The sequence below is a fragment of the Acomys minous genome, assembly GCF_964271855.1.
Source record: "Acomys minous genome assembly, chromosome: 3".
Taxonomy (NCBI): domain Eukaryota; kingdom Metazoa; phylum Chordata; class Mammalia; order Rodentia; family Muridae; genus Acomys; species Acomys minous.
In genome coordinates, this window is record NC_140485.1 from 58,046,503 (window position 1) to 58,062,716 (window position 16,214).

The 16,214-nt window shown below is 59.3% G+C and overlaps 2 protein-coding genes across 2 annotated transcripts in view; one reads left to right on the plus strand and one right to left on the minus strand.

Moving 5' to 3' along the window:
• LAMA5 (laminin subunit alpha 5) overlaps positions 1-11,850 on the plus strand; it is a 48,646-nt gene extending 36,796 nt beyond the window's left edge. Inside the window, exons 44-79 of the mRNA XM_084776726.1 lie at positions 18-98; positions 196-410; positions 696-796; positions 1,012-1,192; positions 1,270-1,419; positions 2,149-2,300; positions 2,377-2,487; positions 2,697-2,808; positions 3,315-3,485; positions 3,671-3,867; positions 4,042-4,158; positions 4,340-4,494; positions 4,915-5,056; positions 5,140-5,242; positions 5,657-5,767; positions 6,568-6,747; positions 6,821-6,969; positions 7,057-7,233; positions 7,332-7,468; positions 7,551-7,704; positions 7,836-7,969; positions 8,040-8,202; positions 8,316-8,438; positions 8,517-8,665; positions 8,744-9,020; positions 9,135-9,265; positions 9,369-9,539; positions 9,633-9,747; positions 9,834-9,982; positions 10,055-10,250; positions 10,362-10,526; positions 10,608-10,761; positions 10,846-10,979; positions 11,062-11,152; positions 11,238-11,357; positions 11,497-11,850. Coding sequence (XP_084632852.1) covers positions 18-98; positions 196-410; positions 696-796; positions 1,012-1,192; positions 1,270-1,419; positions 2,149-2,300; positions 2,377-2,487; positions 2,697-2,808; positions 3,315-3,485; positions 3,671-3,867; positions 4,042-4,158; positions 4,340-4,494; positions 4,915-5,056; positions 5,140-5,242; positions 5,657-5,767; positions 6,568-6,747; positions 6,821-6,969; positions 7,057-7,233; positions 7,332-7,468; positions 7,551-7,704; positions 7,836-7,969; positions 8,040-8,202; positions 8,316-8,438; positions 8,517-8,665; positions 8,744-9,020; positions 9,135-9,265; positions 9,369-9,539; positions 9,633-9,747; positions 9,834-9,982; positions 10,055-10,250; positions 10,362-10,526; positions 10,608-10,761; positions 10,846-10,979; positions 11,062-11,152; positions 11,238-11,357; positions 11,497-11,756 — 5,428 coding nt within the window. The 3' untranslated portion in view covers positions 11,757-11,850. The remainder of the gene's footprint in view (positions 1-17; positions 99-195; positions 411-695; positions 797-1,011; positions 1,193-1,269; positions 1,420-2,148; positions 2,301-2,376; positions 2,488-2,696; positions 2,809-3,314; positions 3,486-3,670; positions 3,868-4,041; positions 4,159-4,339; positions 4,495-4,914; positions 5,057-5,139; positions 5,243-5,656; positions 5,768-6,567; positions 6,748-6,820; positions 6,970-7,056; positions 7,234-7,331; positions 7,469-7,550; positions 7,705-7,835; positions 7,970-8,039; positions 8,203-8,315; positions 8,439-8,516; positions 8,666-8,743; positions 9,021-9,134; positions 9,266-9,368; positions 9,540-9,632; positions 9,748-9,833; positions 9,983-10,054; positions 10,251-10,361; positions 10,527-10,607; positions 10,762-10,845; positions 10,980-11,061; positions 11,153-11,237; positions 11,358-11,496) is intronic.
• Positions 11,851-11,892: 42 nt separating this feature from the next.
• On the minus strand, positions 11,893-16,122 carry ADRM1 (ADRM1 26S proteasome ubiquitin receptor). The gene is made up of 10 exons (XM_084776732.1): positions 15,974-16,122; positions 15,432-15,645; positions 14,726-14,842; positions 13,732-13,855; positions 13,433-13,519; positions 13,095-13,176; positions 12,706-12,938; positions 12,403-12,560; positions 12,213-12,315; positions 11,893-12,122 (listed from the first exon to the last, which is right to left on the minus strand). The coding sequence occupies exons 2-10, from the start codon at positions 15,642-15,644 to the stop codon at positions 12,016-12,018; spliced, it is 1,224 nt and encodes a 407-aa protein (XP_084632858.1). The 5' UTR covers position 15,645; positions 15,974-16,122; the 3' UTR covers positions 11,893-12,015.
• Positions 16,123-16,214: the final 92 nt, after the last annotated feature.

The following is a 16,214-nucleotide window of genomic DNA, read 5'->3' on the forward strand; positions in this document are numbered from 1 at the left end:
TTGTCTCATCCTTACAGCTTTGCTGATGGTTGCGTCCTAAGGAACGGCCGAGCCCAGTGCCTCTGCAGACCAGGCTATGCCGGGGCCTCCTGCGAGCGGTAACCAGATGGGCTTAAATCTGCTTAGACTATGGGGCACCCTGAGTGGAGCCATTGGACCCTGACTGTTCCCTCTCTCCCTGTCACTCATCCTTAGGTGCGCACCTGGCTTTTTTGGGAATCCTCTGGTGCTGGGCAGCTCCTGTCAGCCCTGCGACTGCAGCGGCAATGGTGACCCCAACATGATCTTCAGCGACTGCGACCCCCTGACAGGCGCTTGCCGAGGCTGCCTTCGCCACACCACTGGGCCCCACTGTGAAAGCTGTGCCCCTGGCTTCTATGGCAATGCTTTGTTGCCTGGCAACTGTACCCGTAAGTGCTGGGCTGGATCTTGGGTGCACCCTAAGAACAGGTTATGTGCCAGTGTGACCCACCGCCTTCCCTGCATAGTCACCAGCAAGGTCAGACCCTGCCCTTGCCTTTAGGGCAGGGCTGCAGAGAGGAGAGCCAAACTGGACCAGTGAGGTTGTGACTACAGGGTATGGGAGGTCTGACCCAAATAATAGGGGGGGAAAAAGCAGGAAGTAATGGGCTAGGTTTAGAAGGACTGGAGTGGGGGGCAGGGCAAGTATCATAGCCCCCACTTTCTGTCTGCAGGGTGTGACTGCTCCCCATGTGGGACAGAAGCCTGTGACCCTCAGAATGGGCGCTGCCTGTGCAAGGCAGGCGTGACTGGACAACGCTGTGACCGCTGTTTGGTAGGGTTGGAAGTAGACCCGAAGATGGGGGGCATGCCTAGAGGGAGGGACCGGGGCTGCGCAGGAGGGGACTGAGGGAGAGTCGTGATCTGTGCAGGATCCCCCTGTGCAGGGGGAGCTTTGGCTGGTCCTGAGGAGCCTGAGATAGCCCAGGTTTCCAGGGCTGGTGAACTGTGTTGTTGAGGGCTGGGCTGTGACTGCGAGGTTTATCACAGGAAGGGCACTTCGGCTTTGAGCAATGCCAGGGCTGCCGCCCTTGTGCCTGTGGACCAGCTGCCAAGGGCTCCGAGTGCCACCCTCAGAGCGGTCAGTGTCACTGCCAGCCTGGGACCACAGGACCCCAGTGTCGTGAGTGTGCCCCTGGCTACTGGGGGCTCCCGGAGACAGGCTGCAGGCGTAAGTACAGCAGTGTGGGCAGGCAGGGTGGCAGGCAGCCTTGACACCTATGGCCATATCTACCTCTTTCTCTGCAGGCTGCCAGTGTCCACAAGGCCACTGTGACCCATACACGGGCCGCTGCACCTGTCCCCCGGGGCTCAGTGGGGAGCGTTGTGACACCTGCAGCCAGCAGCACCAGGTGCCTGTACCAGGCAGGCCTGGGGGCCACGGCATACACTGTGAAGGTGTGCCCTCACTGTACCCTTGTCGCTTTTTCTCCACTCTCTTCTCTGCCTGCTATGTGGGTTCCCAGGCCTCTTAGGACTTGGTGTTCTTTCCCCATTTTTTTTTAAAGCACTGTTTTGTTTTTTGCTTTTTTAAGATTTATTTATTTTTATTTATTGTTATGTATACAGTGCTCTGCCTGCATGTACACCTGCAGTCCAGAAGAGGGCACCAGATCTTATTATAGATGGTTGTGAGGTACCATGTGGTTGCTGGGAATTGAACTCAAGACCTCTGGAGGAACAGTCAATGCCCTTAACCTCTGAGCCATCTCTCCAGCCCTCTTTCTCCATATTAAGTAACCTCAGCACCTCAGAGGGACCTCACTGTCTGTCTCCATTTGTGGAGGGCCTCCCACAACTCTGTGCTGACCTGTAGCCTCCTTCTTACTCTGGTTGGGGCCACAGCTCCAACATTGGCCACTGCCCTCAGTGGACCTCATTGCCCAGGATTCTCCCTAATAGGGTGCTCCGTAACCTCAGGCCAGCCTCCCCCAACCAGATGAGGGCCTTCACCTGACTCTTATGCCAACCTGTTATGCTTCTCTGACCATATGCTGACCCCGATTTCTTGCTTAATTCTGCCCTGACCCAGCCACTCCGTAGTACCCATAACCCTGGTGCTGGCCTCTTCTACTGACCTCCTGGTGCTGACCCCTGTCCTCAGTGGCCACTCTCCCCTGCCTACAGTGTGTGACCACTGTGTGGTCCTGCTTCTGGATGACCTCGAGCGGGCTGGTGCCCTCCTCCCCTCCATCCGTGAGCAGCTGCAGGGCATCAATGCCAGCGCTGCAGCCTGGGCCAGGCTGCATAGGCTGAACGCCTCCATTGCTGACCTGAAGGTATTTCGTGCCCACCTGCCTTCCCTGCCTCCTCCAGCTGGCCATGTGGTGCTTACCTCTCCCCTCTCTTAAACAGAGTAAGCTCCGGAGCCCACTGGGACCCCGCTACCAGACAGCACAGCAGTTAGAGGCTCTAGAACAGCAGAGTGCAAGCCTTCAACAGGATGCTGAGCGGCTGGGCAGTCAGGCAAGACCTACGAACCCCATCCCAGTGTCCTGTGGTGCCTCTCCTCAGGAAGCCCTCACCCCGAGGCTCCCCCAGTCCTGGACACCAAGGCCACCCTCCCCCAGCACTTTTAATCACTTCTCCATCCCTGGGGCCACCCTTTCTACCCTGCCCATGCCCCAGTTCTATACCCATGAACAACCACAAGCTCAAGGAAACTGCACCAACAGGCCACAGCGGTCCAAGATCGGGCGGGCCAGCTGCTGAACAACACGGAGGCCACACTGGGACGGGCACGGACGTTGTTGGAGACTGTGCGTGCTCTGGACCGTTACCTGAGTGGTAGGACTGGCTGAGATGCATGGGCCCAGTATAGGGTGGGGTGCTTGGGGGTGGGGGTGGGTAGGCAGGGCCTCCTGGAAGTTTCCTTTTGAGCTGGTTAGGTCCTATATGTTTATCCTCTGGGCAAGTGGCCAGTTGGCCAGGTTCTATTGGCTCCCATAGAGTTGGACTAACCCAGTGCCACTCACAAACCTTCTCAGTGACAGACAGGCCAACAGCTGAGAAGAAATTGGGGCTCCCAGTCTTAGATGGGACCTACCTGGCACAGCCAGAGTGTTGGGAGAAAGTGAATTTTCTTCTTGGGGGAGGCCAGGAAGTGGGCTGAACCAGCGTGCCAGGATCAGGAGCGAAAGGCAGGGAGGGTGTTAACCTTGGGGGCTCCAAGAGGCTCCAAAGAGTGAATGGGCTATGTGCTGGTGGCCTGCCAAAATGCCTTGGGTGGGTCTCAGGCTTGGAAGTGGGTGAGTGGAGGCCAGCCCCAGGCCCTGACCATCCCCTCCATGTAGAGCTGGCAGCTCGCATGGGCCAAGTGTCGCCAGACAATGTGTCGGTGCCGTCTGGCGAGCAGCTGCGCTGGGCCCTCGCTGAAGTGGAGCGGCTACTCTGGGACATGCGGACTCGTGACCTGGGGGCCCCACGGGCAGTGGCAGAGGCTGAGCTGGCAGAAGCCGAGAGACGTGAGTGGGGCCAAGCCCTGGTAGGCAGAGCTATTGAAGATCAAGGCCTGGGAGGCCTGGGGACGAAGTCAGCGTGAAGCAGGGCAGCTGATCTGCGTGAGAGGGTGGACACACTAGGCAGAGACCGGAGGTCGCCAAGGGGCCTAGGTATGGAGTGACCACCTTCCTACTCTGTTGCTGGCCAGTGGTGGCTCGCGTGCAGGGGCAGCTGACTGACTTCTGGGAGGAGAACCAGTCGTTGGCCACACGCATTCGGGACCAGCTGGCCCAATATGAGGCTGGCCTCATGGACCTCCGGGAGGCTCTGAACCACGCTGTCAATACTACCCGGGAGGCTGAAGAACTCAACAGCCACAACCAGGAGCAGCTGAGAGAAGCCCTGGTAAGTACATCTGCTGCTTGCCTCCCACCCAGGCCCTGGCCCTCAGTGACCACCGCCCCCCCCCCCCCCCCCGCCCCATCACCGCCCTGTATCCTGCCCTCAGCCTTCCTCCCCTGTGGTGCTCAAGACCTCTTTGCATCCTTTATTCCTTCTCTCCTACAATTTTGTCCCAAGCAATGGAAACAGGAGCTGTCCCGGGACAATGCCACCTTAAAGGCCACCCTTCAGGCTGCCAGACTCACCTTGGGCCATGTTTCTGAGCTTCTGCAGGGCATGGACCAGGCTAAGGAGGTAAACAGTGCCCCGCCCCCCCCCCCCCATTCCTGGCTAGTTCCCTCCAAGATTTGTGGTCACTGCCACCTTCGAGGTACCCTGACTCGCTCGCTTGGAGCGTGCCACCTACCACCTGCTCCTGGGGTCCCCAATTAGGAGGGTAATAAAATGAAGCCCACCTCTCTTTTTCCCTTCTCAGGACCTAGAGCGTCTGGCGGCCAGCCTGGATGGAGCCTGGACCCCCTTACTGAAGAAGATGGAGGCCTTCTCCCCTGCCAGCAGCAAGGTGGAGCTGGTAGAGGCTGCTGAGGCCCACGCTCAGAAGCTGGATCAGCTGGCGACGAGCCTGTCTGGGTGGGTGTCATCCCCGGGGTGCAGCCTGGGTGCCTGTGGGTGCCATTGGCCCTCAGTGGAGTGACTGGTCTGGGAGGGCTCCAGGAAGGGAGGCTTCATCTTTCCCGAAGGATCCAGGATTTTTGTAGTCTGGGTCCCAAATTTTGTCAGAAAGGAGCAGATCTAGCCGGGCGTGGCGGTGCATGCCTTTAATCCCAGCACTTGGGAGGCAGAGGCAGGTGGATCGCTGTGAGTTCGAGGCCAGCCTGGTCTACAAAGCGAGACCAGGACAGCCAAGGCTACACAGAGAGACCCTGTCTCAGAAAACCAAAGGGGGAAAAAAAGGTGGAAAGTGGCAGATCTAAAGAGGGTTAAGACGTCCTGCAAAGACCTCCAACAGACCCACGCACATATCCCATGATCCTCCTTCCTTCCTGCCAGCATCATCCTTGACATCAATCAGGACCGCTTCATTCAGAGGGCTGTAGAAGCCTCCCAAGCCTATAGCAGCATCCTGCAGGCCGTGCAAGCTGCTGAGAATGCCTCGGGTCAGGCGCTGAGGCAGGCCAGTCGCACGTGGGAGGTGAGTCCCTGAGCATCCCTGCTCCCCACCCCCACCCCGGTGGTGGGAGCAGCCTCGCATAAGTAGCTCCTCATCTTCTGCAGGCGGTGGTGAGGCGGGGCCTAGCAGCTGCAGCCCAACAACTCTTAGCCAACAGTAGTGTCCTGGAGGACACGGTCCGTGGGCACCAGGAGAGGCTGGGCCTTGGTGAGTACCCAGATCCTTGGGGCGGTGCTGATCTCTGGGGCATGTCCTTATAGCCTTGGGATGACCCTGGTTCAGTATAAGAAGCCATAGGCACTAAGTAGGAGCAGTGAGTGGCGGGGCATACTGGACTGCAAGTTAGAAATGGCTGCAAGCTCTGTGTGGCTTCTCTACTGTGGTTCCACTCTGGGGCGGGGGCGGGGGTGTGGGGTGGGGGGTGTGGTGGGGTAATGTCTGCCTGTCTTGGTGGTAGGCCAAGAGACCACAGTCGGAGGAGGAGAAGGAGGAAGTTCAAGGCCCCTGTCTTTGTTCTGTGTCCGTCTATGATGCAGGAGGGTTGGGTGGAACTCCTTGTCACTGAGGCTGCCTCCTCTTCCTCCTCCTCTTCTTCCTCCTCCTCCTCCTCCTCCTCCTCAGCCCAGGGCCGCCTCCAGGCTGCAGGAACCCAGCTTCATGATGTCCGGGCCAAGAAGGACCAGCTGGCAGCCCAGATCCAAGAGGCACAAACCATGTTAGCCATGGACACAAGTATGTGACTTAACCCTGCCTTTTCCCGTCACCCTTTTGTACCCCGTAGTGCCTTGTGAGGGCAAGACACACGCACACCCGATGAGTCCGCATGCTGTGGTCAGTGTGTCTGAGGGGGTTCCCACCCTAAGGTGCAATCTGGGCACCTGGGGTTGTGCCTCTGACCTGAAGCACAGGTCACCAGCACAGTGGCCTGCAGACACTTGGCACAGATCGCAGGTCACGAGAGTGCTGGACCGTGGTGAAGTCACGGGGCGAGCAGCAGTGGGGTGGGCACCGGAAGACGTGCGTCCAGAGGAGCCCGATGGTTCGGGCTAAGGCATTCCTGGAAAAGACCAGCTGTTGAGTGAGCACAGAGGTCAGAGTGGGGTTCATCTGGCTGCCTCCTCCAGGAGGGCTCAGAACTGACAACAACATGGTCTGACGCGGTTGTCTCGGCTTCCCGTCAGCGACCGGATGTGCCTGGGCACAAGCCTAGAAGCGGGGCAAGACTTGGGAATTGATGGCGGTCCCTGGGTGGGAGGGTTACAGGGTCAAGGAGAGGAGTCTAGGTAGAACTTTTGGTTTTTTGAGACAGGGTTTCTCTGTGTAGCCTTGGCTGTCCTGGACCCACTTTGTAGACCAGGCTGGCCTCGAACTCACAGCGATCCACCTGCCCCTGCCTCCCGAGCGCTGGGGTTATAGGCATGCGCCACCACGCCCAGCTTAGAACTTTTAACATATTGAGCTGCAAGCACGGAGCTTATGCTGTCATAAGGGTGGGCGCCTGCAGCAGAGGGCGTGGCTTCCATCTGTTACAGGCGAGACCAGTGAGAAGATTGCCCATGCCAAAGCTGTGGCTGCCGAAGCCCGGGACACAGCCAACCACGTGCAGTCCCAGCTTCAGAACATGCGTAAGAATGTGGAGCGATGGCAGAGCCAGGTGGGGGGCCTGCGAGGCCAGGACCTGAGCCAGGTGGAGCGTGATGCAAGCAGTTCAGGTGAGGGAGTGGTCCTTGCCTTCCTGGGGTCCGAGGTATGGGCGACAAGTCTCTGAGCCCACTTTTCCTGCAGTGTCCACCCTGGAGAAGACATTGCCACAGCTGCTGGCCAAACTGAGCCGTCTGGAGAACCGTGTGGTGCATAATGCCAGCCTGGCCTTGTCCACCAACATCGGTCGTGTGCGCAAGCTCATTGCCCAGGCCCGGGGTGCTGCCAACAAGGTGGGTAGCCTCTCACCTTAGGGATGTTATGCAGTGACATGGACCCTGGGGCGCTGGGTAGTGAACTTCAGTGTGCTACGTTCTCAGGTCAAGGTGTCCATGAGGTTCAATGAACACTCAGGGGTGCAACTGCGCGCCCCACGAGACCTTGCCGACCTTGCTGCCTACACTGCCCTCAAGTTCTACATACAGAGCCCAGAGACAGCAGCCGCCCCTGGCGAGAGCACCAAGGACCGCTTCGTTCTCTACATGGGCAGCCGACAGGTACCGAGCAGGAGGCGTGGTGAGGCATACTGGACCACAAGTTAGAAATGGGTAGTGTTTGGTCCCATCCTAACTGTGTCTTCGGGCCACCACCACAGGCCACCGGGGACTACATGGGAGTGTCGCTGCGTAACCAGAAGGTGCACTGGGTGTACCGGCTAGGCAAAGCTGGCCCCACAACGCTCAGCATCGATGAGAACATCGGGGAGCAGTTTGCAGCCGTCAGCATTGACAGGTAGGGACACCCTGAAGAGAGGTCAGACACCTAAGGGTTCCAAGTCCTTTGCCTATGCCTCACCCCTCATCTCTGCTCTTAGAACCCTTCAGTTTGGCCACATGTCTGTCACAGTGGAGAAGCAGATGGTTCATGAGATCAAGGGGGACACGGTGGCCCCTGGGATGGAGGGGCTGCTCAGCCTGCAGCCTGACGACTTTGTCTTCTACGTGGGAGGATACCCCAGCAACTTCACGGTGGGCCTGGCTCAGCCTCAGGGAGGTCTCGGAGTGTGCGGGCAGCCCTGCCTGTCGGCTTCCTCCTCAGTCTCAGTGCCCATGGTCACGAGGAGGCGGGAAGGTGCCCTGACCGTGCGCTCTACCCACAGCCCCCCGAGCCGCTCCGGTTCCCCGGCTACGTGGGCTGCATTGAGATGGACACTTTGAACGAGAAGGTGGTCAGTCTCTACAATTTTGAGCGGACCTTCAAGCTGGACACTGCAGTGAATAAGCCGTGTGCTCGGTGGGTAAGGCCCAGTGCCCAGTGTCCCCACTCACCCACCCTCCACTGACCCGAAGCCTCTAAACTGCAGCTCCAAGGCCACTGGCGACCCATGGCTCACGGATGGTTCCTACCTGGATGGCAGTGGCTTTGCCCGCATCAGCTTTGAAAAGCAGTTCAGCAACACAAAGCGCTTTGACCAGGAGCTGCGGCTTGTGTCCTACAACGGGATCATCTTCTTCCTCAAGCAAGAGGCACGGCTAGCCCTGCGCCCCAACCTGCCCGCTCTCTCCCCACTCTGGCTTTGCCCTGCTTTGACCCTTCCTAACCGCCCTTGCGCTGACCCTGCTCTGCCCTGCTCCTGCAGAGCCAGTTCGTGTGCCTGGCAGTGCAAGAAGGAACCCTTGTACTCTTATATGACTTTGGCTCTGGCCTGAAGAAGGCCGACCCACTGCAGCCCCCACAAGCCTTGACAGCAGCCAGCAAGGCGGTAAGGCAAGGGGCCTGGGGACAGGCGGGCCAGCAGAGGGACTTGGCCTTCCTGAAGCCCGCTACCCATCCCTTGCAGATCCAGGTGTTTCTACTGGCTGGCAACCGCAAACGTGTGCTGGTGCGTGTGGAGAGGGCCACTGTGTTCAGCATAGACCAGGACAACATGCTAGAGACTGCTGACGCCTATTACCTGGGAGGCGTGCCGCCTGAGCAGCTGCCCCCAAGGTGAGCGTGGGCCTGGGGGCATGTGGGGATCCTGGGGTCACCAGGGCAGCTACTCAAGACCTGACCGGTGTTCTGCAGCCTGCGGCAGCTCTTCCCCTCAGGAGGCTCCATCCGAGGCTGCATCAAAGGCATCAAGGCTCTGGGCAAGTACGTGGACCTCAAACGATTGAATACCACCGGTATCAGCTTTGGCTGCACCGCTGACCTGCTGGTGGGACGTGCCATGACTTTCCATGGTCATGGCTTCCTGCCCCTGGCACTACCCGATGTGGCACCCATCACTGGCGAGGTCTATTCTGGCTTTGGCTTTCGTGGCACCCAGGACAACAGCCTGCTGTACTACCGTACCTCCCTGGTGAGTTGGTGGCAGCTTGCTTCTGCTGAGGACAAACAGTCTGGTTCTCTTGGGGCTGGGGCGGGGGGAAGTCTGGACTCTTGGCCTAACCAGTGACCTTGCTTCTGTCCCTAGGATGGGCCATATCAGGTATCCCTGAAGCAAGGCCATGTGACACTCCAGTTTATGGGAACAGAGGTGGAAACTCGAGAGGTCTTTGCTGATGGTGCCCCCCACTACGTTGCTTTCTACAGCAATGCCTCGGGGTGAGCCCTGCCATGGGTGGCAAGGGAAGCAGTGCCAGTGCCCCCTGCAGGAGGGTCTGGGTGATGCTGGGCCTTCAGGAAGAGACACTGTCTTCTTCCCCAGGGTACGGCTCTATGTGGATGACCAGCTACAATCGGTCAAGTCCCACCAGGGAACATCCCCCGTGCTCCCACTACAGCCTGAGGACCCCCCAAAACTCCTCCTGGGAGGCCTGCCTACGTCTGGCGCCTTCCACAACTTCAGTGGCTGCATCAGCAATGTTTTCGTGCAACGGTGAGCTAGCTGGTGGGTGCAGGGACGAGGTCCCAGCGGAACCCACCCCACCCCACCCCAGGTACTGACAGGTATCCACCTGCCCCCACACAGACTTCGGGGGCCGCAGCGTGTGCTTGACCTGCAGCAGAACACAGGCAGCGTCAACGTGAGCATAGGTTGCACACCGCCCCAACTCCCGCAGACCTCAAGGGCCACGGCTCAGAAGGTAGGGTGCCAAGGTGGTGTGTGGGCAGGACTGGGGTAGCTGGGAAGACTGGCTACCCAACAGTTGGCCCCTGGTTTGTGCCCTAGGTCTCCCGCCGCCGCAGCCGCCAACCCAGCCAGGCCCTCGGCTGCACAACACCCTGGCTCCTTGGGACCATTCGGGATGCATACCAGTTTGGAGGACCTCTGCCCAGTTACCTGCAGTTTGTGGGTGTCTCCCCATCCCACAGGAATAGGTAACGTTCGTTGGCCAGGCTTGGGTGGGCTTGCAGGCGGCTGCCCAAGCTGACACTATGTTTGGCGTTCAGGTTCCACTTCTCGATGCTTGTCCGCCCAAATGCTGCTTCCCAGGGCCTCTTGCTCTCAGCAGCCCCCGGGTCAAGCCACGGGCCTTCCCTGGTACTCTTCCTGAGCCATGGACACTTCGTCGCACAGACCGAGGGTCCCGGGCCCCGGCTACAGGTCCAGAGCCGCCAGCGCTCAAGGGCTGGCCAGTGGCACAAGGTGAGAGGTTAAAGAGAAAGGTGTGCGTCGCAGGACACAGGGAATGCCTCCTGAGGCTGCTTTCTTCCCAGGGTGCTGGAATACCATTGACCAGGTTTCCTCCCACACCAGGTGTCTGTGCGCTGGGGGACGCAGCAGGTTGAGCTTGTGGTGGACGGCAGCCAGACAAGGAGCCAGAAGGCACCCCACCGTCGGGCCCACAGGGCAGAGGGGCCACAGCCCCACACCCTCTTTGTAGGAGGTCTCCCTGCCAGTAGCTACAGCTCCACGCTCCCTGTGAGAACCACCCTCCCCAGCCCCGGCCTTGGCCTGGATGTCCACCCTGAGGGCATCTAGCCTGACACCATCTCCTTTCAGGTGTCTGTGGGGTTCAGCGGGTGTGTGAAGAAACTGCAGCTGGATAAGCGGCCCCTGAGGGCCCCAACGCGAATGGTGGGGGTCACGCCCTGTGTCTCAGGCCCCCTGGAGGATGGCCTGTTCTTCCCAGGCAGTGAGGGCATGGTCACATTAGGTGCGTGAGGCAGGGGAGGTCTTGTGGGTATAGGGGCTCTAAGCAAGGGCCCAGACCTCTCCCATCACGGCCCCTCCCCCGCAGAGCTCCCCAAGGCCAAGCTGTCCTATGTAAGCCTGGAACTGGAGATGCGGCCTTTGGCAGCTGCTGGCCTCATCTTCCATCTGGGCCAGGCCCGGGCCACTCCTTACATGCAGCTGCAGGTGTTGACAGAGCAGGTGAGCAGGGCTGTGGTGCTGGGTGAGTAATGTCACCACCATGGCCCCTGGGGGGCAGAACCTAACTTGTCCTTCACCCCAGGTTCTGCTGCGGGCAAATGACGGAGCAGGAGAGTTCTCCACATGGGTGACCTACCCCAAGCTTTGTGATGGACAGTGGCACCGAGTGGCAGGTAAGGGCCCTTTCCTTCTTCTGCAGAGCAGGGTGGAAGGGACCCTGCAGGCTGGCTGCTGAGGGGACACAAATCTGCTCCACAGTGACCAAGAGCAGGAACTCACTCCAGCTGGAGGTAGCTGGGAAGCGCAATAGCACCACAGGCCCCAGGCCTGTGACCTTGGCCGATTCTCCAGCACCGCTGCACCTTGGGGGCCTGCCTAGTAAGTGGGACTGCCCTGTGGGGGGCTGGGATCCTCCCACCCCTCAAAGGGGCAGCAGAGACCAGGCAGCTGATGCAGGGACAGAGGACCCAGCTGCCTGGACACCAAGCAGTCTTCTCTGGCCCCCCTGTATTTTCAGAGGCAACAACAGCTCAGCCAGAGCCCCCTGCCTACCAAGGATGCATGAGGGAGCTGGTGCTCAATGGGACCCCTGTCACCATAACTGCTTCTGCACACATCCAGGGAGCAGTGGGGATGAGTGGCTGCCCCCTGGGGACCCCAGACCCAGCTCACTCTTCAGCACTTCCCATGCAGGGGAGGGCACTGATGCAGAGGCAAGAGCGAACCCGTGGGCTTAGGCACAACAAGTCCAGCGTCTTCCCACTACTTCAGCATTGAGGTCACCCAGTGGGTAACAAGTCGCTTCTAGTTTTAGTACTGCCATCTGTAAAATCACAAACTCCTTTGAAATTAAAGGACTTGTTTCACTTGAGTATGTTGCGTCAAACAGCAATGGCTGGAGCCAGGACCACAGTTGCCGGGTACAAGGAGGATTTTATTAGTGAGGCGGGGCAGGAGAGGGGTGCAACAAACCACAAATGGCCACTACAGAATCACACAACTACAAATTCCAACTCGGGGAAGGGCATCTAATAATTTAATCTAGACTCATATCTTCCTCTTCATCTTTCTTGTCCTTTGCGTCGCCCTCCTTTGGGTCCGATTTGGCATTGTTCTGCATGGCTTTGGCAAATGCTTCCACATCTGAAAGAGCCATTGCAGGACAGCTGAGCCCCAGGTCAGGGAGACAGCCTCTAGCACTCTGTTCTGGCCAAGACTGAAATCTGTACTCACCACCTTTGTTGGCGGCCTCCACAGCCTCTGCAGGAAGGCCAAACTGGCACATGAGGGGGCCAAGCTGTCCTGAGGCCAAGGCCGCACTGAACATACCTAGGGCCTGCAACAAAGAGCGTATGTGCAGAAGCGGCGCCGAGGGCAGCGCTCAAAGCCACAGGTGCAGAGCGCGTACCACAGACATACATACCTGCTGGAACTGGGGCGAGGTCAAGGTGTTCTGGATCTCATCTGCAGTCTGGGGCAGAGACTCCCCAGAAGGCAGGTAGGGCAACAGGCGTTCCTGAACGTCTGCATTGGCAAGGATGGGAGCCATGATCTCTGGTGTCAGCACGCTCGCCAGATCCACTAGGTACAAGCAAGTGGCCATCAGTGGCCCAATGCCAGCCCAGGCACCCAGAGGGCAGCACAGGCAGGGTGAGGTGGGCAAGTGTGGCCTGGCACCCTGAACACAGAGTTCATAAGTAGCAGTCATTCACCCCATGAGCTTTACCTTGCTGGCTGCCTCCTGGCCCTGCGGGCACATTCATAGTGGCCAGAATGCTCTGGAGGTCGCTCAGCTGGATGGGCTGTGTCGGGCTGGCAGCTGTGCTCGTTCCATTACCTGAGCTGGGTGCGGGACTCGGGCTGGTTGCTGAAGCAGCTGCTGGGGCAGAAGGGGCTGGGGTGGCGCGAGTGGAAGAGGTGGTGGAGGATGGGGTGACGGCTGCCGACTGGCTCCGGGAGCTGGGGAAAGTGAGCAAGGGCTGGAGCAGCTAGGCCCACCGTGCTTCAGGGCTACTCAACAGGTCTGGAGGACCCCCTCCCCTACCTAAGCAAGGTCTCCAGAGAGGAGACAGCAATGCTGGTACCCATGTCAGGCACTGGGAGCTGGGGGCTCACCTGGACGAAGAGCTGCTTGCGGGAGGCCCGCTGCTCCCCAGCAAGCTGGCCAGGCCTGGTCCAGTGAGGGCCCCAAGCCCACCTAAAGGAGCAAAGAAATGTGTTGTAGAGATATCCCCAGACTACCTGAATTCTGAAAGCTAGGTCATTTTCACCCCACCCACATGCATGCTCAACAGGCCACCACTTGGCCAAAACTGTGCCTCCTACATACACAGGTCTAAGACCAGGTTCCTCCTTGCCCACCCAGCAAACAACTTCCAAAAACACGGCACAAGGAACACACGAACACAGAAGGCGCCGTATGGGGGAGCCAGGGACAGCCAGCAGGGCCTTACCCAGTCCTCCGAGGCCAGCTGGTCCGATGAGCTGCATGAGCTGGCTGTGACTCATGTTCCCCAACAGGCTCTGCAGGCCACCCTCACCTGTGAACACAGGAGTCAGACATGGGCCTGCAGTGGGCACGGCCCACCCCAGAGCCACTGAGGGAGTAAGCCTCTGGAAGGAGGCAGGACCGACCAGTGAGTTCTGTCCAGTATAGACGGGAGTAAAGAAAACCAGAACTTGGGCAGAGCTCTGCCTTACAATCTACGGTTCACTGAGGACACTGCCCCACACAGATCTGGGTGATCATTACCGCCCAGTGCTGAGAGCTCATGGCCACCACTCCCACTTGTTCCCAGTGCCCCGGGCATGGGGGGGTTGTTCAGACACTCGTTGACTTTCCGGCAATGCTCCTCATCTTGGTCAGTCTTGGGCTCCTGCCAGAGAGGACACACAACGAGCCAAGGCTGAGCAGTTTGCACAAGGTGCTGGCTCATTCCTGCTGGCTTTCTAGCTCCACATGGCCAACCGGCCACCCCAATTCAGCCCACACACTGACTGGAGAGGCAGTGACCTGCAAATGTCACAGCATCAGAGACAGAACCCAGCCTAGGCTCTCACAGGCACAGTAATTACAGCAGTGAGTATGGGCCCCAAAGCCACTGCCTGGGGGATAGCTGGCCCTGACTGCAGGACAGAACACTGTTGGCAAAGGGGAAAGAAAGACATTACAGAGTGAAATCAGAGTGCTAACTCTATTTAACGGGGTCCATCAACAGTGTTCAGACTGTGGAGACATCCTCTGTAGCAAGCAATCACCCTCCATCAGTTCGCAACTACAGATGTTCCGAAACAGCCACACCCCCGACTGTCCTGTGTTCTGGATCCTCGGGCTCAGGTGACCAGAACCCTCTTCCCTCCTGGAACTACAAACAGGAGGACAGCAGCAATGATTGTCCATCCTGAAAATATCTGCCCTATGCCCAAACACACCCCAAGTCTAGCTTCTGACCCAAGAGAGCCATGGCCCACACTACCCCGAAATCACAATAACAGCCTAAGAAATACAAATACACCAATGGACTCTAACAGGCAGCACAATGTGGAGGCCTCTGCACCCCCCATTTGAGGGGCACTATGGCTGTGGGTGAGAGGGAACCATGGCACTGAAAGGCCTCTAAACACACAGCCTAGGGCCCGTGGCCAGGGAGCAATGGGAGCCTTGAGCTGTGTGCCTGTGGATGGCTCCAGGTTGGCACCCTCTCTCAAGTGCATCACTAGGTAGCGTGGACCACTCTCCTGCTTACCTGCATCCAGAAGAAGAGCCGCTTGGACCCCGCCTTAAACTTGAGCACGTAGACCCTCCCGCTGGGACACTGAGGCACCCTCTTGAACTCACAGTCATCAGGAAAGATAATCAAGTCCTGGTGACACAAGGATGACAGTCAGACCCACACCCCCCCCCCCCCACCACCACCACCAAGGCTTAGGTCCCCTGGAAACTTGCAGCACCCAGTAACAGGGTGGGGTTCAGAAGGCTCAGATCCCAGTGGAGACAGGTGGGAGGGCCCAGAGGGATCGAAAAGATGAACCCTGAGGATCTGGTAACTTTTAATAGAGACATTCTGGAACTGTGTTCCAAGAAGCAAAAAGGCCAACCAACTCTGGCTGCTTCTAAGTGTAACAAAGAACACTGCAGTCTGAGAGACAAAGAGCCCTAAGGAAAGCAGCCTCTTCAGGGAGCTGAACTAGCCGCGGCTGTGCTGAGGGCCATAGCTGTATGCTCCTCCACAACACTGCAAGTTTAAAGCCAGGGCTGAGGGCCCCGTCATCCTGCCAGCAAGCTGTCTCTGCTAAAATCTCAAGAACCGTGGTCACCATGGGGTGCATGGCTTCAAAGAGTGACATGAGCAGCCTGCTAACCTTGGGACAGTCGAGCCCTACCCCAGTGGCCCCACATTCCCAGCTCCTGCTCGGAGCCTCGGCTGGCCTGGTCTGGTGACAGGCACTCACATCCTCCACGGTCCCCGAGGTCCTGTCTTTCCAACAGAAGTGAATTAAGGAGTCGTCCGTCTGCTGGATGTACACGAGCCCTTTCCGTTTATCTGGGGTGACCGTAGTTCCTTTTAATGACATTTTTCCTGCCCGGAACTCCACCAGATACTTGGTAGAGGATCCCCGAGAGCCGGGCACCAGGCTTGGGAACAGCGCGCCTGAAGTCGTCATCCTGAAAAAGCAGAGCGAGGCCCGTCGTCGTACGGCGTCGCGTGCTCAATGTCCCACCCAAACGCTGCTCGGCTCGCGGCTGCCCGGGAGCGGGAGCGCGCCAGGCAGCGCAAGGCCAGCTGGCGTGCGCAGGACGGAGCGCAGCCCGCGACGTCACTGCCCGCCAGACCGCGCAGAGCCTCGCCGCGTATAGCCCGGCGCGTCTGGGGCACCGGCGGCCTCGGCCCCGCGCTGCTGCGGCGTCCCGTCCCCCCGCCGCTCGGCCGAGCCTGGAGCCGCGTGCCCCTGGCCCGCTGCCGCCGCCGCCGCCGCCGCCGCCGGGCTCCTACCTGGCTGTGCTCACACTCGGCCTAGGGACGCCGTCTGGGCTCGCTCTTCCTTCTCGGCGCCTGCCGGGCCTCGCCGGAAGCCCGCGCTCGGCCCGCCCCGCCACCGAGTGAGTTCCGTCAGCCGCGAGGCCGGCCCTGACCCAGAGCCGATTGGCCTTCGCCGCCGTCCGTCGTATCCGGCCCGCCTCCGCGCTGGCGGCCTGTTTCCGGCGGAAGCGCGGGCCAGAGCGGCCCCTATTGT